At 40.5% G+C, this 25,046-nt stretch overlaps 1 protein-coding gene and 1 long non-coding RNA gene across 2 annotated transcripts in view; one reads left to right on the forward strand and one right to left on the reverse strand.

The window, feature by feature from the left end:
• sestd1 (SEC14 and spectrin domains 1) overlaps window positions 1-22,302 on the reverse strand; it is a 29,872-nt gene extending 7,570 nt beyond the window's left edge. Inside the window, exons 1-10 of the mRNA XM_028590347.1 lie at window positions 22,001-22,302; window positions 20,375-20,444; window positions 20,152-20,260; window positions 18,365-18,455; window positions 18,143-18,256; window positions 14,441-14,554; window positions 14,220-14,314; window positions 14,051-14,106; window positions 12,983-13,054; window positions 906-1,063 (exon numbers count right to left, since the gene is read on the reverse strand). Coding sequence (XP_028446148.1) covers window positions 906-1,063; window positions 12,983-13,054; window positions 14,051-14,106; window positions 14,220-14,314; window positions 14,441-14,554; window positions 18,143-18,256; window positions 18,365-18,455; window positions 20,152-20,260; window positions 20,375-20,444 — 879 coding nt within the window. The 5' untranslated portion in view covers window positions 22,001-22,302. The remainder of the gene's footprint in view (window positions 1-905; window positions 1,064-12,982; window positions 13,055-14,050; window positions 14,107-14,219; window positions 14,315-14,440; window positions 14,555-18,142; window positions 18,257-18,364; window positions 18,456-20,151; window positions 20,261-20,374; window positions 20,445-22,000) is intronic.
• Window positions 6,257-16,136, forward strand: LOC114563551 (uncharacterized). The gene is made up of 3 exons (XR_003693645.1): window positions 6,257-6,294; window positions 12,179-12,273; window positions 15,669-16,136. It is a non-coding gene; the product is annotated as an uncharacterized LOC114563551 (long non-coding RNA).
• Window positions 22,303-25,046: the final 2,744 nt, after the last annotated feature.

The raw sequence follows: 25,046 nt of genomic DNA on the forward strand, positions 1-25,046 counted from the left end.
GGTTTTTGAGGGTCAAAGGTCAAAGACTTGAAGAAAAAAAGAATCTGGTCAAGAGGCTAATACTGTAGCAGTGGAGGGACATATTTAAACATTCGTAAAGTGAACAATATTAAAAGGAATAGTTCGACATTCGGGAAACACACTTTCTTGAGGAGACATGAATGGCTGTCCAGTAAATATGGAGCTACAGCCAGCTAACTTAGCTTAAAGGACAATTCTGTTTTTTTTCAACATGGCGTATTTCCCATAAATGTCTCTATCGTGGCTCTATGGGAGGGGCTAACTTTGCACTCACCACCTCCACTGTAGACATTCAGGGAAAAGAGGACTCGTGCAAAACAACATACTGTATATATCGGGAGCAGGTGCATGAATCTGCAACAGCTTTCAAAATACACAGAATTTAGGCGCCTAGGACGGCTATTATGGCTAACTAAATTCGGATCTACATCCGGGGCAACTTGCACATGGTTTGTCTACTTGTGTGAAACACAGACTAGACACAGGGGGAAACAGCTAATCTGAATCTGTCTAAAAGGTGAAAAAAAAAAAAAAATGAATCCACCTACCATTAATGTCTCAGTCATGTTTTAGTCTTGCTGCATTTTGCAGAAAACAAAACAATCAAAATAATGAATCATCCCCAAGGTTGAAAAAAACAAAAACAATTTACAACTTAAATAAAAGAAACTGGCCAGTAAGTAAAGCCAATCAGAGTTTACAAACTGCATGTTGACACACAATTTACAGACACAGGCTTACAGGGTGTGTGTGTTCTGTGTTTGGATGGGTTCAAACAATGAGCAACCGTTGTCTCCTCTTTACCAATCAGATGAACCTGTGTGTGTGTGTGTGTGTGTGTGTGTGTGTGTGTGTGTGTGTGTGTGTGTGTGTGTGTGTGAGACCTGCATGACTTTGGCATGGATCTCGTCCAGCTGGGTGCGTTTGTTTCGCTGCCTGCAGAGCTCCTGGTATCTGGTGTACTGCTCTCTGAGCGAGTCCAGCAGCTTCATCACCTGAGGCTGAGCCAGCAGCTCCTCCTCCATGGGACACCAGGCTGGACCTGGGGGTCAGAGGGCAGAGAGAGGTGAGGCCTGTGGGGGTTATGGTCAAGGACGTCTCCTCATCTCTGGTCTAATCGTACAAAACGTTGCCTGCAAAGGTTCCTTTTTAATTCAATTTCAATTCAATTTTATTTATAGTATCAAATCATAACATAGGTTATCTCAAGACACTTTACAGATAGAGTAGGTCTAGACCACACTTTATAATTTACAAAGCCCCAACAATTCCAGTAATTCCCTCAAGAGCAAGCAGTGCGACAGTGGCGAGGAAAAACTCCCTCTTGGGAAGAAACCTCGGACAGACCCAGGCTCTTGGTAAGCGGTGTCTGACGGGCCGGTTGGGGGTGTGATGAACAGTGGCAATAATAGTCACATTAATAATGGAACAGTGACTGGATGTAGCGGGAAGCTGCAGGGTTCAGCAGGAAGCAGCATGACATTGCAGGGCACCGCTGAGCTCAGCAGGGAGTGCAGCAGGACCACGGCGACAGCTGGAACCAGGATCTTGGTGCCAACGTTCTCCAAGGAAATACGCTGGGGGAAAAACATAAGGACTCCGGGGAGTAAACTCCCCAGAAGTTAGGATTAGTAACAAGCATTTCTGGGACGGGATACACACAAATAGTAATAGTAATAGTAATAGAAAGGGAAAGGAGAGAGCAGCTCAGTGTGTCAAAGGAAGGAAGTCCCCCGGCAGTCTAGAACTATAACAGCGTAACTATAACAGCGTAACTAAGAGAGACAGGTCATAAGGAGAGGTAGCTTTTTCGGGCTTAGAACTCTCCCCCTGCCGGATCGGGCTTCGCTGGCCTGCCTCCCTCTACTTTGTTATGTATTATTAATCTAACAATTATGAAGGGAAGCAGGTGGGCCAGTTAGGTGAACACTGCAACTCCTCACTCCCTAACTATAAGCTTTATCAAATAGAAGAGTTTTAAGTTCATTCTTGAAAGCGATTACAGTTTCTGCCCCCCGAACCCAGATAGGGAGCTGGTTCCACAGGAGAGGAGCCTGATAACTGAAGGCTCTGGCTCCCATTCTACTTTTAGAGACTCTAGGTACCACCAGTAACTCTGCATTCTGGGAGCGCAGTGCTCTAATGGGACAATAGGGTATTAGGAGCTCTTCTAGATATGATGGTTAAAAATATGATGGAACACGCGCTGCAGCATTCTGGATCAGCTGGAGAGTCTTAAGGGACTTATTTGAGCAACCTGACAGTAGGAATTACAACAGTCCAACCTAGACGTAACAAATGCATGGACTAGTTTTTCAGCGTCGTTTTGAGACAGGATATTCCTAATTTTGGCAATGTTACGAAGATGAAAAAAGGCTTTTCTTGAGGTTTGTTTTAGATTGGCATTAAAGGATATATCCTGATCAAAAATAACTCCTAAATTTCTGACAGTAGTGCTGGAGGCCAGGACAACACCATCCAGAGCAGCTATGTCTTTAGATAATGAGGTTCTGAGGTGTTTAGGTCCCAGTACAATAACTTCAGTATTGTTAGGGTTTAACATCAGAAAATTATAGGTCATCCAGGATTTTATATCTTTAATGCACGCTTGAAATTTAGCTAGCTGACTGGTTTTGTCTGGTTTGATTGACAAGTATAATTGGGTGTCATCCGCATAACAGTGAAAGTTAATTGAGTGTTTCCTAATAATATTGCCTAGAGGAAGCATATATAAGGAGAATAGAATTGGTCCAAGCACTGAGCCTTGTGGAACGCCATGGCTAACTTTAGCGTACTTGGAGGATTTATCATTAACATTAACAAATTGGGATCACTCAGAGAAGTAGGACTTAAACCAGCTTAGAGCAATTCCTTTAATGCCAACCAAGTGTTCCAATCTCTGTAACAGGATTGTATGGTCAATAGTGTCAAATGCAGCACTAAGATCTAGTAAAACAAGGATGGAGACAAGTCCTTTGTCTGCAGCAGTTAAAAGGTTGTTAGTAATTTTCACCAGTGCCGTCTCTGTGCTATGATGCTTTCTAAATCCTGATTGAAAGTCATCAAATAAACTGTTGCTATGTAGAAAATCACATAACTGATTAGCAACCACCTTCTCAAGGATCTTGGATAGAAAGGGAAGGTTAGATATAGGTCTATAGTTGGCTAAGACCTCAGAATCGAGGGTGGGTTTTTTCAGAAGAGGTTTTATCACAGCTACTTTAAATGACTGCGGTACATAACCTGTTAATAAGGACATATTGATCATATCTAGTAAGGAAGTGTTTACCACGGGTAACGCTTCTTTGAGTAGTCTAGTTGGGATGGGGTCTAAGAGACAGGTAGATGGCTTAGCTGAGGATATCTTTAACATTAAATGTTGAAGGTCTATAGGATAAAAGCAGTCTAAGTATATGTTGAGACTAGTCGTTATTTCAAGCGACTCTGCGTTTAAAGGTGAACCGTTAGAAGTTGAGGGCAAAAGGTGATGAATTTTATCTCTAATTGTTATAATTTTATCATTAAAGAAGCTCATGAAGTCCTCACTACTCAGAGCTAGAGGAATAGATGGCTCAGTAGAGCTGTGACTATCTGTCAGCCTGGCTACAGTGCTGAAAAGAAACCTTGGGTTGTTCTTGTTTTCTTCTATTAGTGATGAGTAATAGTCTGATCTGGCCTTTCTTAGGGCCTTCCTATAGGTTTTGAGACTTTCTTGCCAATCCAAACGGGATTCTTCCACTTTTGTGGAACGCCACTTACATTCGAGGTTTCGCGAGATTTGTTTTAATTTGTGAGTTTGGGAGTTATACCAAGGTGCTAATTTCCTTTGCTTCATCATCCTCTTTTTCAGGGGAGCAACGGAATCTAAGGTCGTCCGTAGGCAAGTCGTAGCACCGTCTACAAATGTATCAATTTGAGAGGGACTGAGGTTAACATAGAGGTCCTCTGTTATGTTAAGGCATGACATAGAGTCGAATGCTGTTGGAATATCTTCTTTAAATTTAGCTATAGCACTGTCAGATAGGCATCTGGTGTAGAAGCTTTTATCTAATTTAATATAGTCAGGTAGTAAGAATTCAAAAGTGATTAAAGAATGATCTGTTAATACCGAATTCTGCGGACATATTATTAAATCCTCAATTTCAATACCATATACCAGCACAAGGTCGAGGGTGTGGTTAAAACAGTGCGTCGCCTTGTGCACACTGACTGAAACCGATTGAATCCAATAATGAGTTGAAAGCAGTACTAAGGCTATCATTGTCAACATCCACATGGATATTAAAATCACCTACAATAATTACTTGGTCTGATTTAAGGACTAAACATGATAAAAACGTTGAGAATTCAGATAAAAATTCAGAATACGGACCTGGAGCCCTGTAAATAACAACGAATATAATTGGCTGTAATGTTTTCCATTTTGGATGTTGAAGATTAAGAACAAGACTTTCATAGGAGTTATAATTTATTTAGGAGTAATTAACTGGCTTGCATCAAAGATGGCTGCAACTCCCCCTCCTCGGCCTGAGCCTCTAGGAATTTGGGTATTAATATGACTGGGAGGAGTGGCTTCATTTAGACTAACATAGTCTTCATGGCCCAGCCAGGTTTCAGTAAGACAAAATAAATCAATGTTATTATCTGATATCAACTTGTTTACCAATAATGCTTTAGAAGACAGAGATCTAATATTTAATAGTCCACATCTAATTTTCCTATTTTGTTCTATCGTTGCAGTCGTTTTAATTCCAATTAGGTTGTTAAGTATAGCGCATCTTTTGTTTACCTTTGATTTAACCAATCTGAGCAGGGGGACAGACACCGTGCTTATTAGACTATGAGTGGGTGACTGCTGCAACGGAAGCACAGAGGGGCGCGTAGTCCTGCACCCCTGATTACTAATATCAAACTTGGGTTGTCATGGTTTATGTCTGATAAACTCGGTCAGATTTTTTGATATGAGAGCGGCTCCGTCCCAGGTGGGATGAATGCCGTCTCTCTCCATCAGACCAGGCTTTCCCCAGAACGCCCCCCAGTTATTCACATAGCCCACATCGTTAGCTGGGCACCACCCCGACAACCAGCGGTGGAAGGATGACGTACGGCTGTACATTTCATCATTGGTCAGGTTTGGCAGGGGTCCAGAGAAAACTACTGAGTCCGACATTGTCTTTGCGTATGCACAAAGTGACTCAACATTCAATTTAGTGATCTCCGATTTACGACCATTACCCCCTACGTGAAGTATGATCTTACTGTATTTACGGTTCTTTTTAGCCAGCAGCTCTAGGTGGGTTTCTATATCGCCCGCTCTAGCCCCGGGGACACATATGACCGTAGGTACTGTAACCGCTGGGGCCGCCGGCTTCACATATCGCAGTATAGAGCTCCCAATAACCAGAATTGGCTTCTCAGCGGGTGTATCACTGAGTAGGGAGAAACTGTTAGAGAGGCGAAGACGCTCCGGTTTAGAGCGACCGTCATCATGTGCACTCCCTGGTCTAGATCTAACGCTACGCTTCCCTCGGATAGTCACCCACTCGCCCGGCTGCTCGGGGTCTGACGGGGGACAGCTAGCAGAAGTTAAAGAAGCTACAGAAGCTACAGTATGGTGGTCCGCATTAACTACATGGTGCTGGCTAGCTACGGAAGCATACGATTCTGATTCCATGGTGCGGAGCCGTGACTCAAATTCACTAACCGGGGATTTCCACTGGATGCGTAACGGCTGCGGACCGGCTCCGCTGCGTGTCTGCTGCGTGCTTCGCCGTACGTCAATACCCACCGGGTCCGGATTTGTTGCGGAACGGCTGCGGCCGTGACTGACAGCTGTAGTCACGAGGACCCACAAGTTCTCGCGAATTCAGGTAGAATAGAACCACAAAACCAACAACAGTTTGTTTCCATCCAGAGGACTAGAGGGGAAACGACTGTTTGCTGTGTTTTCAAGGTGTAGCGCAGGGAAATATGATCCGCCGTGAGCACGGTGTATTTTATTTTGAAAATGAACCGGATATTTATTTTGTTTCTGTGCTCGACTTCCTGTCCCGCACTATCTGCGGTGTGCTGTCTATGGTGCTGAATTGTTGCGGAGCTCTCCGTCGTCCGTCAAAAATGGAAGCTCTGCGTATCTCCTCCGGAGGGCGGCGGACTGACGGAACTGGGACGGAGTAGGGATGCAGACGTTCCGCAGTCAGGGGAAATACACAGATTGACTTTAATGGAAACCTAATGACTCCGTCGACGTTCCGCATTAAGTGGAAATTGCCGGTTAGCCTTGCCTCCAGAGCAGCGAATATACTAAATTTATTACATGTATCGTTATCACTAAAGGAGGCAGAGGAATAGCTAAACATTTGACACACAGAGCAAGAAAGAGCAGGAGAGGCAGAGGAATTAGCCATTGCTTATGGCTAAGCTAAAGTAGCTAACAGCGTTTTAACAATTGTAAATTCAGAGAGTCAGTCACTGTAAGTGAAGCTAAGTATAAGTGCTTGAGTAAAACAATTGTAATTCAAATGCAATCCAGGCAAATAGCCGCTAATTTAAACAGTAAAGCAGAGTTCAATAAGTTTTTGCCGGAGTAGCAAACTAGCGTTTGTAACACGGGAACACCGGAAGTGAAACAATAGGCTCACCTTACACGTCAGCACGTCAGCCTCCTCCTTCTTCTTCTTCTTCTTCAGTTGCTTGTTTAACGGCGGATGCGGACTAACTTAGCGCACTACCGCCACCCTCCAGATAAATTGTGCATGATCATCACTATGGCTTACATCCTTGAAAATTACTGTAGCCTGCAAGCTACAAAAAAAAAAAAATAACCCTATATTCTGTCAATGAGTCCAGTGTTCTTTAAAAATTCAAGCATATACTTTATTACTCTATGATCAGAGCCCTTAGACAAAAGATCTCTAAGGATAAAACTTTCTCCACTGCCCTCTATTTTCCTTTTAATAAAAACCCTTTCTCTTTTAAATTTCCTACACATCATAAAGACGTGTTCCACTGTCTCTGGCACATTACAAATCTCGCAATTTCCTGTATTATGTTTTCCTATTAACTGTAATGTTTTGTTTAGTCTGGTATGCCCTAGTCTCATTCTTGTATAAATTCCCTCTTCTTTTCGACACCTTAGTACTAAACGACCCTGACCCACCTCAGGATTTACACTGTAAAAATCCCTCCCTTTAACTTCCCTGTCCCATTTATCTTGCCACAACTTTTTAACATGTTTTTTAATCATTGACTTAGCCTCTGATTTTGATATTTTACACTGAATAGATACATTTGTCGCTTTCAAAGCATGTTTAGCAAACTTGTCTGCCAACTCATTACCAACCATGCCTACATGAGCCGGAACCCAAATAAACTTTACATGCGTCCCACCATTTTGAATACTATGCAGCAACGTCAATATCTCACATACAATATCAGACCTTTCACATGAGTTACCTGATTTAAAATTTTCTAAGGCTGACAACGAGTCTGAGCATATAGCTACTCTTATCGGTTTACTTTGCTCTACCCACTGCAAGGCCATCACAATAGCTATCAACTCTGCTGAAAACACTGATAAATGATCCGAAACTCTTGCAGAAAACTTAATATCAAACTCTGGTATCACATATGCAATTGCCACTTTCCCTGTATCTGGTTGCTTTGACCCATCAGTAAATATTTGCACATACCCATAATAGTTATCCACATACCTCATAGCCATTTGTCCACTATCCCCCTTATAGTTTTTTATCTTTTCATGCAAAGTTATATCAGCATCTGGAACCGGTAGCAGCCACGGTGGATGCGGTGGATAGACTACAGATGGACCAAATTCAAAATGTTCTACAGCCGCTTGCTTTACCTTTTCATGTATACTTGCACTAAACGACTCTCTTTTACTTTTTGCCTGCTCCCATGTTGATATGAGGACACTTTTAGTTGGATGGTCTTCCACATGTCCTTTTAGATGAACAAAATATGATAGTGACATTTGCAGTCGTCTCAAATCAAATGGCATTTCCCCTACTTCAACCTGGAGCGCTGATATAGGGGAGGTTCTCATTGCTCCTGAACATATCCGGAGGGCTGAACCCTGAATAACATCAAGCTTCTTTAATTCAGATTTTGCAGCAGACCCATAAGCCACGCACCCGAAATCAACAATAGATCTAATTAATCCCACATATAATCTTTTCATTGAAGTCATATCTGCTCCCCACTCCTTATTGCACAAGCATCTAATTATATTAATTACTTTTTTACACTTGCTAACTACCTTTTCCACATGATTATGCCAGGTAAGCTTGGAATCAAAAAGCATACCTAAAAATCTCACACATTTTACTCTTTCTAAATCTCTACCATACAATTTCAACGTAAACCTTTCTTCAATTTTTTTTTTTTTTTTAAACGAGAAAACACTACCTTGGTTTTCTCAACAGAGAACCTGAATCCCCATTTCCCAGCCCATTCTTCTACACAGTCGATAGCATTCTGCAATTTTCTAACAATGAATTGAACATTTTTACCCCTTTTCCAGAGAGCGCCATCATCTGCAAACAATGATTTACCTATATCATAATCAAGTGTATCATATATATCATTTATCATAATAGAGAACAAAATTGGTGAGATAACACTTCCTTGGGGTACACCATTTTCCACAAAAACACAATCAGAGAAGCTACTATTTATCCTCACCTGAATTTGCCTATTGCTCAAAAAAAATCCTTAATCCAGCAATACATTTTCCCGTCTATTCCAAGCCTTCGGATTTTAATTAACACACCATCCTTCCAAAGCATATCATACGCTTTTTCCATATCAAAAATATAGCAGCTACTACTTCTTTACATACTTGGGCCTTTCTTATATCACTCTCCAATTTAATAACCGGATCCATAATTGATCTTCCTTTCCCGAAGCGCTTTGGAACGCAGCGTTATCAAATTTCGAGACTCAACAAAAAAAAAGTCAGTCTCTCCACAATCATTCTCTCCATTATCTTACCTAGGTGGGATGACAAAGCAATTGGTCTATAGTTAGAAGTCATAGTAGGATCTTTCCCTGGCTTTCTAATTGGAATAATAACAGCCATCTTCCAGCTCTTTGGAATTTTTCCTTGTTCCCATACTTTATTGATTAACTCCAGTATAGTATGAAGAGCTTCGTTACCGAGATGCTTCAACATTGCATAACTTATTCGATCTTTTCCCGTAGCTGTTACCTTCGCCTTGCTCACAGCCTTCTTTAGTTCACCTAGCGAAAAACTCGCATTCAAACTATCATCTCGATCCTCTACATTTTCTAAAAGATATTGGTACTGTCTTTTTGTTGCCTCTCTTTTATGTCTTTCATCTTCAGTTAAGTTAAAACTACTATGAACATTAGCTATATCTTTGACCATTAATGCTGCTTTATCTCCATCCTCCACTGCCATAGTCTCACCATTCTTAAGGACTGGATAACTCCAAGATTGCCGCACCCCACTCATTTTTTTAACAACTCTCCACACATCATTTAAAGAGGTTTGTCGTCCTATAGTATTACAATACTTTATCCAGTAATTCTTTTTACTTTCCTAATTACTTTCCTCACCTTAGCCTGCTCTCTTTTATAATCCATATACTTTTGAAAGCTTAAACTATTTTTAAACTCTTTAAACGCTTTATTCCTACTGCTTATTGCTTGAGTGCAGTCACTTGTCCACCATGGTACCAATTTCCGCCTCGTACTTCCCGGCCTCGACTCGGCAATAGAAGCTCTTGCAGCTTCCACCATAGCTACACTAATATTTTCTGCAAATTCATCTACATCATCTATCACCTCAACCTGACCCATATTCCTATCACTTAAAACTGTAAACATTATCCAATCAGCTTTATTAAAATTCCATCTTTCAGAGAAACTCTGATTTACATTGCAGCTAATATTACCCATCCTACATAAAATCGGATAATGGTCACTTCCAATCGTTGTCGCACTATAAACTTCCCATATTATTTGATCTGCAAGGGACTGAGAAACCAAAGTCAGATCCAATACAGACTGCACGTTCACCCCAATACGAGTAGGTGACCCATCATTTAAACAAACCAACCCTTTCCTATCCATAAGTTCTTCTAAAACCAAACCATTATGATCCGTTCTATCCCCTCCCCACAGAGAACTATGTGCGTTAAAATCTCCTAACCATATTACTTTGCCACTTTCTTGCCCTTCAACCTGCTCCAGTGCATCAATATCAAGTCTATTACAGGGATTATAAAAATTTACAATATTTAAACTACCATTATCACACCAAACCTCAGTAACTAAATACTCTAAGCCTTCACCTTTACCTAAAACTCTGTAGGGAACCCCCACCTTAATAAAAGTAGCACAACCACCCCCACTACTATCGATCCTATCACTTCTTTCACACACATACCCATTTAAAACAAAATTTAGATGAGGTTTCAGCCATGTCTCAACAATGCAAATAATCTCAGGTTTAATCTCTAGTTCAGAGATAAACCTCTTGAGCTCTTGCCCATTTGCCACCAAACTTCTAGCATTCCACTGAAGAAAATAAATGTTTTTTTTTCTTTTTTTTTTCTTTTCCCTCCTTTTCTTCCTTTTAAGTCTTAGCTTGTAAAATCAACGTAGGCAACTGTAAGACAGGCTGTGATAGGGATGTTGGTTTCCCAGATTTATCTCTGTGCTGGAGTTCTTCATAAATGCTCTCCCACGTAATGTCTTTGATACCCAGATACCTATTGGCACTTTTAACCACAATAGCGGTCTTCTCAGACCTGTGTCTTGCTTGCGACGTACAATTTATAACTTCCGCAATAAAGCACAGAAACTCTTTCTTCTTAACAATCAGGAATTCCTCATCAACAACTGCGGCTTTAGCAGCTCTTGCTGTCTGTCTCACTAGAACTGGCTCAGCTTGAAATCTCTTAGCTGCCTCAGCATAAGACAACCTTCCTTCGGTCCTCATATGCTGGATTTCAACTGCTCTTTTCTGGTTTCACACTCCCTGTACCCAACACTATCGCTCCCCACAATTAACACATTTCTCTTGCACCCCAGTTCCACATGTACCATAGACATGCTCTCCGCCACAGCGTCCACATGTTTGAGTGCCTTTGCAATAAGCAGCTATGTGACCATATTTCTGGCATTTAAAACACCTCAACGGAGGGGCACATACATCCTTACATTGAAGTTCATATATCCGACAGTGACATACTTAGGCAGCTCTTCCCCTTGAAACTCCACTAATGCTGAAAGACTATCAACCTTCTCTCCAGACCTCCACATTTTAAGCCTCTTCAGGCTAGTCGCACGTCCTCCTTCAATGCTATCCTTTAGCTTTCCCAAATCCTCTTTTATAGGAATACCATAGATAACTCCCCTACACACCACTCCTGCTGCCATTTTTTCCTTCACCTCAAGAACTTCTTTTTTGCAAACATTCTTCAGTTTTAAGGCTTTCAATTGCTGGCCCTCGTCTTTACATACTATCATCAAATCACCATCAAACTGAACTCTAGCTCTGACTATCTCACCCACCTTCTCGCGCAAAAACTTAGTGAGAGCCACAGGCCCCACTGACTTAATATCATGACCCTCTTTGAACTTTACCAGCACTTTCAGTCCTTCCTGATCTATTTTCTGCCTCACCACTCGCTCATTCACGTCGTCTGACTCGCTAAGCCCCCTCTTCATTTGAGGACGACGTTCATCTTCGTCCATACTATCTTCACTCGCCATCAATGGTCTCCCAACCCTGCCACAGTGTGATCATACACAATTTTCTTAAAGCAAATGTGAATCCACTGAGCGTTTGAAAAAGGAATTTCTAGCCTCGAAACGTGCTCGAGTCGTTCCGTCAGTCTGCAGCAGCGTTCCCAGCCTCCTCCTTCCTCCTCGTTGTTTCATGACATTAAAATGATTTTTTTTTAAAACAGCTTGTCTGAAAAAAGGAAGCTTCTCTGGAGTGATTAAGACTGAAATCTGTTGCTTGTCTCATAAATTAGAAAACGTAATGGTCAGATATATGTGGACACTCAAACATTGCAGCCCTACAGTATGTGATTGTTTAACATTCTAAAACCATGTGCATTAATCTGCTGCTATAACAGCATCCACTTCTGTTTTTTTTTAGGCTTTCCACCAGATTTTGGAACCTGGCTGCACAGATTTGCCCCCATTCAGCCGCAAGAGCATTCATGAGGTCGGACACTGATGTTGGGTGATAAGGTCTGGCTCACAGAGACACTGACACTGTCACACCATGCTTATACAGAGTTTCTGCAGGTTTCACCAAGTCAAATTTAAGACTTTTTAAGACCACTATGATTGAAATTCAAGACATTTTATCACAACATCAACTAAGCCCTAAATTCAGTTTTTTTCAGTATTGCACTTCCCTATAGCTGAAGAATAATATGTCTGTGGTACAATCTGAAAAAGACTCGCGCCAATAACACAAAAGCGGATTGGCTGCAATATAAGTTGCATTTGTAGTCGTAATACAGCAAAATTATATTTGGACTAGCGAAAGAAAGAACTACAACACTACAAAATAAAAATAAAAAGCATTAGGGGTAGCGTTGCACGGACGTAGAAAAATTAAGACCTGTTTAAAAATTATTTAAGACCTAGAACACAATACTTCAGTGAATTTAAGACTTTTTAAAGACCCCACAGAAACCCTGTTATACAGTACCTAGAATTCAAGCGGTCTATGCTGTACCCTCATACACTGCGTCATACTGTAGTAATCAGTCTACTCTGGAACAACTGAATGGCAGCATTCAACTGTCCATTTCCAACAACTACAACACAGCTCAGAGGAAGAAAATGGCACAAAACAACACAGATTGCATCTATTCATTCATCCCTCCATCCTTCTGTCTGAGCTGGACCCGCACGGGGACACCTGGATGACTGACAGCTGTTTCCTCACCTCCCTGTCCTCCTCCTCCTCCCTCCGAGCCGTTAAACCGACGCTGCTGCAGCTCCGACAGCAGCTCATGACCTGCACACAGACAGAGAGAGAGAGAGAGAGAGAGAGAGAGAGTGGGGGACGGTTTGAGCTACAAAAGCCGGTTATAAAAGCATTTGAAACAATCATCAGTGTTTGTGTACATGCGGTTATATTATGAAAGGCGCTGGTAGAGGGAGGAGGGTGGTACCACAAACAAAGACTCTTTCACCTCTGCCCAACACAGACACAGGCTGCTTAGTACAGTGAACACAGCCATCCATCCATCAATCATCCATCCTTGGTGTCTATTTAGCTCGAGGTCTTGGTGGCAGCAGACTAAAGTATCCAAGACCTCCCTCTCTCCACCCACATCCTCCAGGTCAGGGTGAGCCCAGACACCCCGACACTGAGAGTTAGTTAGGCTGCTTGGACCCACGATTCTTTCAGTCACTTTTCAAAGTTCATGACCACAAGTGAGAGTAGTTGTGTGCACAGTAAGCAAGAAATTAAAAAAGTTGAAAATAGAGTGTTGGTTGGGTTATTATTTTGACTGTATGAGCTTTTTTTTTGCACTGCATGTGAGGAATCTACTTTAAAAAAAATCTGCATTTTTAACACTTTTTTTTTTCATTGAGCACAGATTATACTCATTGCAATGAAGTATAGAGAGAGAGAATAGGTGCACAATCTTTCTGTCCTAAAACAATAGTCAGGTGTCCATTTGAACATTTTAAAGAGGTTTTTCCTGCTGTCAACAATCCTCATGTTCATACTGGCCATTAAAGGGTTCCTTCCTAATGTGTTTTGCACAAAAATGAATTCAAAAGTTTATCTGAAGCTAAAATGAGGCTTCAACAGTGTGAGTCAGAAACATCAAGTAGATGTCTTCCACAGCTAAAAGCCTTTTTAGTATATAATTCCCTCATTGTGTTTCCTTGTTGCGCTACAATGGAGGGACAGCTTCTTAAATTGGTCAAAATTGCCATCACATTTACGCAACGACATGCATGTCTGAAAGGGGCTTAAATGAGAGGAGATGATATTTACCGGTCTGAAGGACAGTCTCAGGGTCAAAGGACGGCAAGAGGGCGCAGTCAGCTGATCTGCAGAGGACAGAGAGACACACAGCTCTGGATTTCATCTGTCTACCGTTGGTACACTTCAAAGTGTGTGTGTGTGTGTGTGTGTGTGTGTGTGTGTGTGTGTGTGTGCATACTTCTCCTTGTCCACTGCACTGTTCTTGTCACTGTCGTTGATAATGGACAGCTCGTCCAGCAGTGACGTCGACTCCTTGGTGAACTTCTCAAAAACCTGACAACAAATGAACAAAACGAACGTAAACATACAAGCTCAGACCTGGCGTAAGGTTACCACGGCAACAAGCTTCTTCTTCTTTTTTTTTCAAATAGATAAATTAATTTAAAATAAAATACTAACCAGTCTCTTGTTGAGCCAGTCATTGTGGTCGTAGTCCAGACTTCCTCCAAAATCGTCTGTCAGCTGACAGGGTTCAATGTAACGAGTCAACTTATTGGCCGAAACCAGGATCACCTGACAGGAAGCACAGACACCAGCACAGAGTAAGATTTTGACCTTTAGAAGTGAGAGAGTTGACAGCATGCAAGTGTTCATGATATGATAATACAATCACATATTCACAGTTAGTGTAATTCTCATAAATTAAACATCTATATGATTTAGTAAAATATGTATTATATTATCTGAGCTGTGAAATACAAGAATTCTGGTTAGATTGGTGGACAGTGAAGTACAAAACATTGAAATGACAAACTCATCTGACTCCAAATACATAACCATTTTATGGAAATGTTTGACTTCTAGGTTGATCCCGGTGTTCTATCTTTTGGAATACACAACTAATGCTTCACATATAAACATTTAATATGACCACCACAGATGATTCTCTCAGCACAGCTGCATATATTGATACTGTTGACATAACTGTGGGTGAAATATCTTTTATAAGCTTTCCTCTGGTAGGTTTCAATGTATTAACGCATACAGTATGTAACGTTGGATACAACAAATGATGGGTAGTCATAATCGCGACAAAGGTTGCTTTTCATTCTGCAAATTATGCTAAAACATGAAATGTGTCTCGGAGGAGAGGAGTAGGGAAGAGAGCGGAATCACAGGTGTATCCTATTATGAAGTTTTTTAAACTAAAGAAAACACTTTATTTGCATCAATGAAGGCTCTAAAAAAATAATACTTTTTAGATTATTAAATTATGAGATGTGTGTGTAATCCAAATCATGAATGAATCATAAAACCAAATCATCAATAAAAATGACTTCTTTCTTTTTTTTTTGTCAAAAGGTTTCTCTTTTCTTAATTTTTGTTCAAAGTTAATCTTGGCTCGTCTAAAACCAGTTGCAGTTATTATGGGTCCAATAATATCAGCCTGATTGTGAAAAGCACAGACTTCTTGTACCTGCAAACTTTTACACACTAATTATAGGTTTTATTTATTTAAATTTATGAATGAGGTTACTGCTCCATCACATCTGTTCTGTTTTAAAGTAATGAACTACTATCAGTTATCTATTGGTGTTATTAAGTCAACTTCTGTGATGCTCTAAAGAGGTGGCGGTAATATGGATGCCACATGTTTTTCTTTTTTTCTTTTTCTTTACACATGCAGGGCAGTCGAGATAATGTTCGTAATGAGTTACTGCTGCTCCTTTACCGGGAGAGAATGAGGAGGGTGAGGAGCCACGTTAGGCAAATGGAAAGTGTGCACGAAGCGGTGATGCAGCTCGGACACGTTACCTCTGGAGCCCTGCTTATTTTAGGAAGACATAATTATAGTCTCCTGTTTTCTTAGGACTTAGGAGTTACTGCAGTCAGCACTGAAGAATCACACTGAGACTTTGGTCTACTTTTTACAAACTTTTTGACACAAAGTTTAGGAACATTGTTGAGACATTTTCTTAGATGTTTAATACCAGCTGTGCGCTGATCACAGATTACATTTCTTGCAATGCTTCAGTCTACCAACCCAAAAGAGTTCTGAATCACAAGACAAACTTCTCCTTCAGTTTCCCGGAGCGCTTTCTAAATCTGGAGATAGTGTTCAGTGTTCATTAACAGCCTGCAAGCTACAAAAAGACTAAACAACTTTTACTTTCAATTTTAGACATTCACCAATTTTGTGTCTGTACAAACTGTAGGTTTTATCCTTTCCTATTATTAATAAAACACTTTTTGAACTGCACTATGAAAGGTTGCTTTACAAATAAACTTGGACAGTCAGACAGCTGGTAGTGAGTCGTTCTTCCAGCTGTCATTGCAGCAGATGCTGTCGGAGAAATTGGACTCAACTCAGTGTGTGTGTGTGTGTGTGTGTGTGTGTGTGTGTGTGTGTGTGTGTGTGTGTGTGTGTGTGTGTGTGTGTGTGTGTGTGTGTGTGTATTTAACTGTTAGGTCAGACTTCAGAGCAGCTGTATCACACACACCCCACTGTGACAACCAAAGACACACTCCATAGTTGAGATGAGTCACATTTCAACAGTCACAGGAATCTCCCTTTCAGCAGCTCTGTGTGTGTGTGTATGTGTGTGTGTGTGTGTGTGTGTTTAAATGAAGTGAAGAAGATGAGCGCTCTAACATATTTTAATAAACTAAATCCCCGCAAATTAAATATCTAAGCATTTCATCAATCAAAATGTATTTAATATGTGAACAATCTTACAATTCAACAATAAAACTGTTATTGTACATTAGCCGACTCCTAAATCTTAAATGTCGGACTGTCCTTGAACAAACCAACAGGGACAGTCTCTGCTCTAAGCACACAATGATATCTCCACTTTGACTTAAAAATGAATAAGTTATCTAAATGTTGACTGTGATGGATTATCTTTTAGGCTATCTGCAGCAACTTTCACATTCACACTCACCAACTATCTCCAGTTACCGTGGCAACAACTAGAGAGCCAACAAGGCTGCAGAAATCTGGGTCATAGTCACTACTGATCTCTGTCTGTAAAACCATCTGTTGTAATAGAGGAGTAGGTTGGCCGAATATCATTCACACAGACACACACACAGACACACACACACACACACACACATATCGACCGTGGCTCAGGTTTCCAGCAGAACTCAGGACAGTTTTTGATGCTCAAGGTTATCAAAACTGGCTCATATTTTCTCTGTTTAATATCAGCTAACAACACAATTCAAGAATGTGTGAGTGTTCTGGACCACACTGTCTTCACAAACTGAAAATACAGATGTTTTTATTGGTTTGATTTGTCTCTGAAGTTATTACAAAAAGGTAATAGTAATAAAAACTGGGTTATTTAAACTGGTTCTCGTTCAGAACGGCTATAAAGACTTTTGCCTTCAGATGAGGCGGGATAACAAGTCAACAATATGGAACCCTTTAATATTTAGGGAAAGGAGAACCAGATAGTTTCTCAGCCACTCACTGGCTGAGAAGTAGGGACACAACACACACAGTCAAACACAGGGAAACATTAAAAAGGTCAAATAAGATGATAGAAAATCTGATCATAATGCGCGCAGTAGAACAAACACCCATTTTGGGCCGCGAACAGGCTCGCAGCATGCACCTGGATTCAGCCTGAAAGAAACTGAACAATATCAGAACCACTTCCACTTTCCACTGTTGCATGTCCCACAACAGTTTACTTTGTACGTCCAACAATTAAATTCATGGTAATCCATCCAAAATTGAGACGTTTAAATCTGGACCAAAGTGGTGAAGCGTCCAGCGCCCCACATTGCCATCTCCAGTGCCACGCTGCTGGCATGATTACAAAACATAATCAGTCCTTCTGTTGCCTTTTTAATGACATACTGTATAACCACGTATAGCCGGCCACGTCGGTTTGTAAAACACAGTGGAAACACAAGGAGAACCCTCCCACCAAAGCCTCACAAGGTTCATAAGAGTTCAAGTCATGAAAAGCCCCCATGTTACAGGTTGTTAAGTTCCCACAGTGGGAAAGGCGACCAAACCCCACACAACAATTTGAGGTTACCTGAGCTCAATAACAGCTTTCACAAAAGACGTACATCGTTCTCTTTTAAAATAGAAAACTCTGGTCGGTCTGAACCAGTTGGTTTAGAACAAGCTGAGCGACTCACCTCGAAGCCCAGGCGGTCTTTCTCCTTCCAGAAACAGAAGTGTGTGACCTTCTTATCCCAGAATTCATCTGGCTTTACCACGCAGACCAGCGACACCTCAGCTGGAATCACATTCTGAAAAAGCACCAATAGCTTCATCATCCTTAGCTTGACAACGTAATGCAGTCATCATACTGTATGTCATTATTACTGAGCCTAGAGGGATGGGTAATGTGTTTGTACCTGCAACATGAGCACCACAGTCTTCACGATGTTCCACTGAGACTTCCGCCCGTCCACGATAACTGTGAAACCCCGAGCCTTACACTTCTCACTGAGAGAGACAGAGAGAGAGAGAGAGAGAGAGAGAGAGAGAGAGAGAGAGAGAGAGAGAGAGAGAGAGAGAGAGAGAGAGAGAGAGAGAGAGAGAGCGAGACAGAGAGAGAGAGGGGGAGCATTTTATAGGACAAAGATATCATTCAAACCATGAACAACGCACACCAACATTTACATACAGAGTTTCCTGTTCAAGCAGTATTTGGGTTGCCCAACCAAACTGACTTGTAAGTGTAAGTTTGTTGTATGGTGTTTGGGTGGTGCATTCATGTCCAGTTACTTAGATTGTATAAAACAGTTTGCGAATCAGAAGTTAGCGTTAGAATGCAATGCTGTTTTATAGCGGGCTCTTCTGAACACTAACAGACTTTAAACCACAATGATGATTGAAATGCAATGATGATTGAAATTCATTACAACTTGGGTTTTATATTCATACTCTGGCATATATTTTCTATCAGGTATGATATGCCTTGCTCTCGCCAAGTTGCTACTGTGTTCTTGGATCAATCATAACCAATACAAACTACATCAAAAACACCTGAAAATATGGTACTGGCCCTAATATAAGACAATGTGCATGAAATTGTGATTGTATATTAGGGGACTAGACATTTATGTATTCGCTGAATCAGATATTATTTTTCATTGGAGAGTGTAACACGAGCTCCTAGGGAGAGTGTTGCATCATGAGTTGATTGTAGCCTTGATGTTTAACCTACAGGAATTTCAAACAGCTTGTGTAATGTGTTTTGGAAGAAATAAATTCCTGTCAAGTGATAACGAGTTGAAAGCATCTTTACTGCAGAAATGAAACGGGGACTGAAGCATCTGTCAAGCTGCCAAAAATGACCGCTGTCAGAGAACATCATGATGTGGAGCTCAAAAAAGTATCGGAGAAAATCATTCTGACACAAGACAGTGAGAGTACACGACTAAAAAACCAGCTGCGTTCTGTTTTAACGGATGTATTTCATGTTACACTTTTATATGAGAAAGGTCTTCAAGGATGAGGACTCTCAGATAGAACTAATCCAAAAGTGTTTATATCTTTAAAAACTGTTGGAAAGGGAAGGGTTATTTTATAATCAGGGTCATCTCATATTCAGGCCAATACGATAAGACCCAAGTTGTAATCAACTAGAATCATCTTTTAAGCTTTTTACAGTACAGCTGAACATGCTGGATTCAGACACAGGAGCCAAGATCCAGCAGTACTACCTTCAGTGACGAGTTAACGCCAAACTAGTCTCACTTTGCCAGACCTTCCTCCAAAGCGCTGCGGAGGAGGGTCTGGCGAGTCCACACAGCATTCCGGGATGGGAGAAAAACATGCTCTGATTAATCGGCATTTCTTTAAACCAATCACAATCGTCTTGGGCGGGGCTATGCGCCATATGGAGCAAGGGTGCCTATGCAAAACAGCCTCGGGAAGGAACTTGTTTTGGTGGAACGTGTACGTTCAAAAGTTGTTTAAGTCGTGTAACAGAAAACTCAGATTGGACAGATAGTCTAGCTAGCTGTCTGGATTTACCCTGCAGAGATCTGAGGAGCAGTTAACCATAGTCCTCACAAATCCACCGGAGTTTAGAACGCCAACACAATGCAAGCCCAAAAGGTAACGGATATCCGGCACAAATGACGGACAGTCCCAGGAGTGGAACGTCATGTATATAGACTAACGCCAAACATACCTGGGGATGCTGAGCAGGTAATCCAGTGTGGCGCTGAGCTCCTCCATGCTGGTCTGATCGGAACTGAGAGGGATGGTCAGGATCAGACCACTGCGCCGGTCTTTGCCCCCTAAAGAAAGACAGACGGGTAGATCTAATTACTGACAGCATGTAAACTGAGATTATCCAGTCCTGACATGTAGACATGTTATCTCATGGTTCGTGTGTGCGTGTGTGTTTTCACCTGAAAGAAAAGCCAGTTTCTTCTTGAGGATGGGGAGCATGGTGGTCGCTTCCACGGTAACGTTGGACATCTGTAGAAACACATACACACAACACTTAACAGGATAGGCTCACATTTTTTCAAATCTATCTTAAAATGACATTCACATGCTCATATGAACATTAGGGCTGGGTACTGAATTCAATCATTTTTAGGTACCAACCAAATTGCCTCTGAAGAATCAAAACATGGCTAGTCATTAAATACCCAATTTCAATACCTAAAGAGTCAATCTCATCCGTGTCAGTCAGCCAATAAGCATGCAGCAGGCTTCTAAAAAGATCTAATTATGCTTGTGATTGGCTGTTTAGCATTACAGGTTGTAGAGGTAGGCAGGAAAAACTCTACGTTACACACAGAGTCGGGGCTCACGTAGTAGGAGCTGAAAAACAAATAAAAACATTTGTGCTGTAATGTTGCAATTTCTTTTTGTTTTATAAAATTGGTATCGAAAAAAAAGTATCGTTAAGGAACCAGTATCGAAGTCACGGTATTTTTTAACGATACCCAGCCCTAATGAACATAGTCACTAGTCCACATCTCTCAGTGCTCAGATTACACACTGTAAATCAACACAGGAGTTTAACAGTCATATTCCAGTTGATAAAAAAAAACCATTGGGTCACTAATACAGACTGTAGCAGCACAGACACACTACAGCCCCCCCCTCTCCCTCCGAAGTGTAATAGGAATATAATATAGACAGCCCAGTGATTTTCCATAAGGATTTTCTCTCCGCTGGCATCCCTCCTAGCAGATTCAGATTCTTGGCTTTACACATTCAGCTCAATCTGTGATTTATGTTACATCGTTTGTTAGCTGTCAATCAGGAAATCAGTCACTCAGTTTATATTTCTGTCAATTGGTTGAGATTTAAATTAAATAATAAATAGACTAATTGAAGATGAAAATAATTGTTAGGTGCAGCCCTAGTTTGAATTTCTTAGGCACATAAATCTGAACAAACTGCACCCCACAGTCACCATGAAGCAGAGGAGTTATTTGATTTGAGTTAGTTTTATTTTAGTTACTATTAATAAATAAATTGTTTTCTCCCCAAAGTTTAACTTTAATTGTTGCGTTGCTAGTCAGGAATATTTATTGTTATACAGAGAAATACAAAAAAATTAAAAAACAAGACACCAAGTTTAATACCACTATTCTAATATTCTATGCTGTTACTAAACATTTGTATTGGGTTTTTTTTTTTTTTCGACTGTTCTGCTCAACTTTAATTCCATTATTTGATACAAATGTTATTATCATCATTAGTAGTAGTAGTGACGTTGGTAGTAGTATTTGTTGTGATAACCAAGTCTAGTTAGTTACTGCAGCGCCAGTCAGCCCTGCTGCAGGGCTTGTTCTTCCCCCTCCTCAGCCTGCCTGCGGCCTGGCTGCAGCAGCAGGACGGCCCGGCTCGGTTTGTCTCGGCTTGGTTCGGCTCGGCCCACAGACACAATGACCTACATTCAGCAGCTGCAGGCTGCTGCGGCAGCTCTAACCTCCCTCTCCTCAGCCTCCATTCACTCAGTATCGACAACTTTGGTAACAATCAACAATTAGCATTGATAAGGCGGATTTTCTTACCTTTCAGTCAAATCTGCAGCATTATAACGTTAACGTTACTGTCCTTGATTTTTTCTCCCTATCCTCCTCCTCTTCTCCTCCCTTGTCTCTCTTTTAGCGCTGTAGCTATTCCTCTTCTCTTCCTCCTCCTGTTCCTCCTCACAGGCTGATTTATCCGCAGATATTTGATCTAGCTCCCGTTAAACACTGAAGATCTTAGTTTGCTCTCCGTTAGCTTTGAACAACAGTGAAAACACACAGAAAGCAGGCGGTGGAACTCACTGCTCTGCGCAGCCTCAATGAAGCCCAATAAATGAACACGACTTCCGGTAAAGCGACATTCTTAATAAAAGCCTGGAGGAACCTTATATACTGTCTATGGGAGGAACCGAGGAACACGTTTCTCAACCATAGACTGTATATTAGTCTATGTTCTCATCCTGCTTCCCAAAGAGTTGTATTCTGTTGGTCTTGTTGAGGAATTCCTTTTGTATCAGTCTAAAATGTAATTCAAAACAGTGAAAATGTAAATGTACTGTCATTTAAATTTTAGTCTAATAAAATGTCTTTTATTGTGGCTTTGCTTGTATTGTGCCAGAGTGATTTATGTATTATATACAGTAGGCTATATTGTATGTGTTTCTGTACTGCATGTTTAATTAGTAGGCTAATCATAGTTAGTTTGTGTATATTAAAGAGGCTATATGTAACTTTCAGTTTGTTTTGATTCTAGCGACTGCTTTGTGTGGTAGTGTTTTTACCACACCTACTGTCGTAAAGGTCTTTTCTTTACTGTGCTTTTTTGCCCACTGTAGATTACAGAGTTAGCGCTACGGAGATTGTCTACCGTATGTCGCGATGTATAGTCTATCATGCTCAGACAGAAAATCATTCATTTACAATAAGAGAATAGTTACAGATGCATCATTGCATTTCAAGTGTTGCATACGATAAGTTATATGGGATAAGCCTATTTTGGATTTATCGTGAGCTAAACCAGGTATCACTGTCACTGTGTCACGAGCCAAAGCATTAAGAGATTGTCATAGCAACCAACGTCGTAATAACTTATATAGCGCATTTCATGAAACCCATGGACGCTTTACACAGGTACAGGGGAACGAAGGGAGAATTGAAAAGAACAAGTCCGTGTTTGCCAACACAAACACGGACTAAAAGGAATAAAACGTCTGCGCTATTGAAGGGGGACGTAATTTAATATTGACTGCTGGCGTAGCATACACAGGAAAATACAGGCTTTTGCGGTGTTATAGTGAAATCTGTGACCCTTCACAATGTGTTACTGTGTAGCGAAATTAATAAAAACTATATAAAATAGCGTTCTTTTCACTGTTAGTCTTTTTTGCTGTTACAGGTCATTTATGATCATCAGATGGAACTTTTTCATATAGTCACTTTAAGTCCATATTTCAATTAACATTAATATCCCCTATTTCATTGCTTTGCGTGTATTGTTTGTGTCTCTGCGTTGCATGATGAAAATACTACCTGACAATGTATGCTGTTTTTTTTAACTAAAATTAATAGTGCCTTTTCTTTTTATTATTGTTCTGCATGCTTATAAATGAGCTATATCTATAAAAAAATAATTAATTATCTAAAAATCATTTTAACTGTAAAATTATATTGTGTTTTAGAGTGTCTTTGTAATATCTGTCGAGGGATTACAAATAGCCTAAAGTCAAAAAAAATTATCTTTAGGAACATTTTACAAAACTGTTGTTTTCTGTCCAAATTCGCTACAGTAGGCTGCTAAAAGATTGCTTTGATTGTTTTGTTTTTTATTAGTTTAGTTAAAAACGTGTATTTTCCATAGAGATTTTATTTATTTATATTTTGAAAGCCTAGTTGCCTCGTTTCCGGCAAAATCCTGTGTAGCTTAACCTCTTTGGCTTCATGAAGCTGGAGCCGCGTATCCGGGGCGGAGCCACAGCCAGACAGGCCACGCCCTATCCAGTTCAGACCACTGAGGCATTCAGGTGCCCTTAAAAACTGCAGAATCAAAAGTTCAGGATAAGATTAATGTTCAAAATAAAGAATAAACTTTGCGTATGAAAACACCAAGCCTACTAAATAAACAATGAATATAGAGGGTTTGAATTACTTAATTTTGATTTATTCATTTATTCATCACATTAAATATATACACATCCACATGTTTCTTCATTGTGCTGGTAGAAACCAAACATTATTTATATACACAACTTAAAAATTCAAGTTTAAATTACCAATCTGAATCTTGTAATGTAGCATTGCTACTGCTAACACAACTATTGCTACTACTGCTGCTGCTACAGGAGCAAAATACATCTTACCAGTCTGTATAAAGTGCACAAAATAACTTTCATCTCAAATTCATGTTCATGATTTATATGACTCTTTCTATATTTATATTTATGCTGAGACTTATTGTCACGTTTTCATGTTTATCATCTCAAGTGCACCACTGTTTCAATCCATGAGTGGAAGCACAGTACATCGGAGCTACAGCAAGTGAAGTAAGCTGATGTGTGATTTTAAACATCCCTTCTTCTAGTTCGGCTAGCTTTAAACCTACATTGTGTAATTTTTTGATTTGATTCTTAGCAAAAATTCCTTTGTTCTTTCACAAATATGTGCTCATTCATGTGTAATTTCTTCCACCGACTAATCAAAGTATTCTCGTAAGGGTATCTGCCATTCAGAATAATTTAGAATACATATGAGCGAGTCGCTCGAATGACAGCCATAGACAGTAGCCTATATAAGAATGGACCAATAGAGCCCGTTGCTCTGGACGGAGACCAGTGAAGGATATTAGAGGAACTTTTCCGGTGAGCGCTGAGCATTACTGCGCAGCCTCCAACTGAGAGAGACAAAATAAATGTGACGTGAGCAACGTGTCTGAAAGTTGTAAGTCTTCTGGTAGCTGTGCCAAGAGACATCTCAATCATTCCCAATCTTACAGATACGGAGACTGTAGGTGTATGTAAGGAGATAACATGGGCACAGGCTAATTATTGCTAACTAAAATGCTAGTTAACATTAGTAATTAAACCTAAACAGC

Source organism: Perca flavescens, chromosome 11 (assembly GCF_004354835.1).
Source record: "Perca flavescens isolate YP-PL-M2 chromosome 11, PFLA_1.0, whole genome shotgun sequence".
NCBI lineage: Eukaryota > Metazoa > Chordata > Actinopteri > Perciformes > Percidae > Perca > Perca flavescens.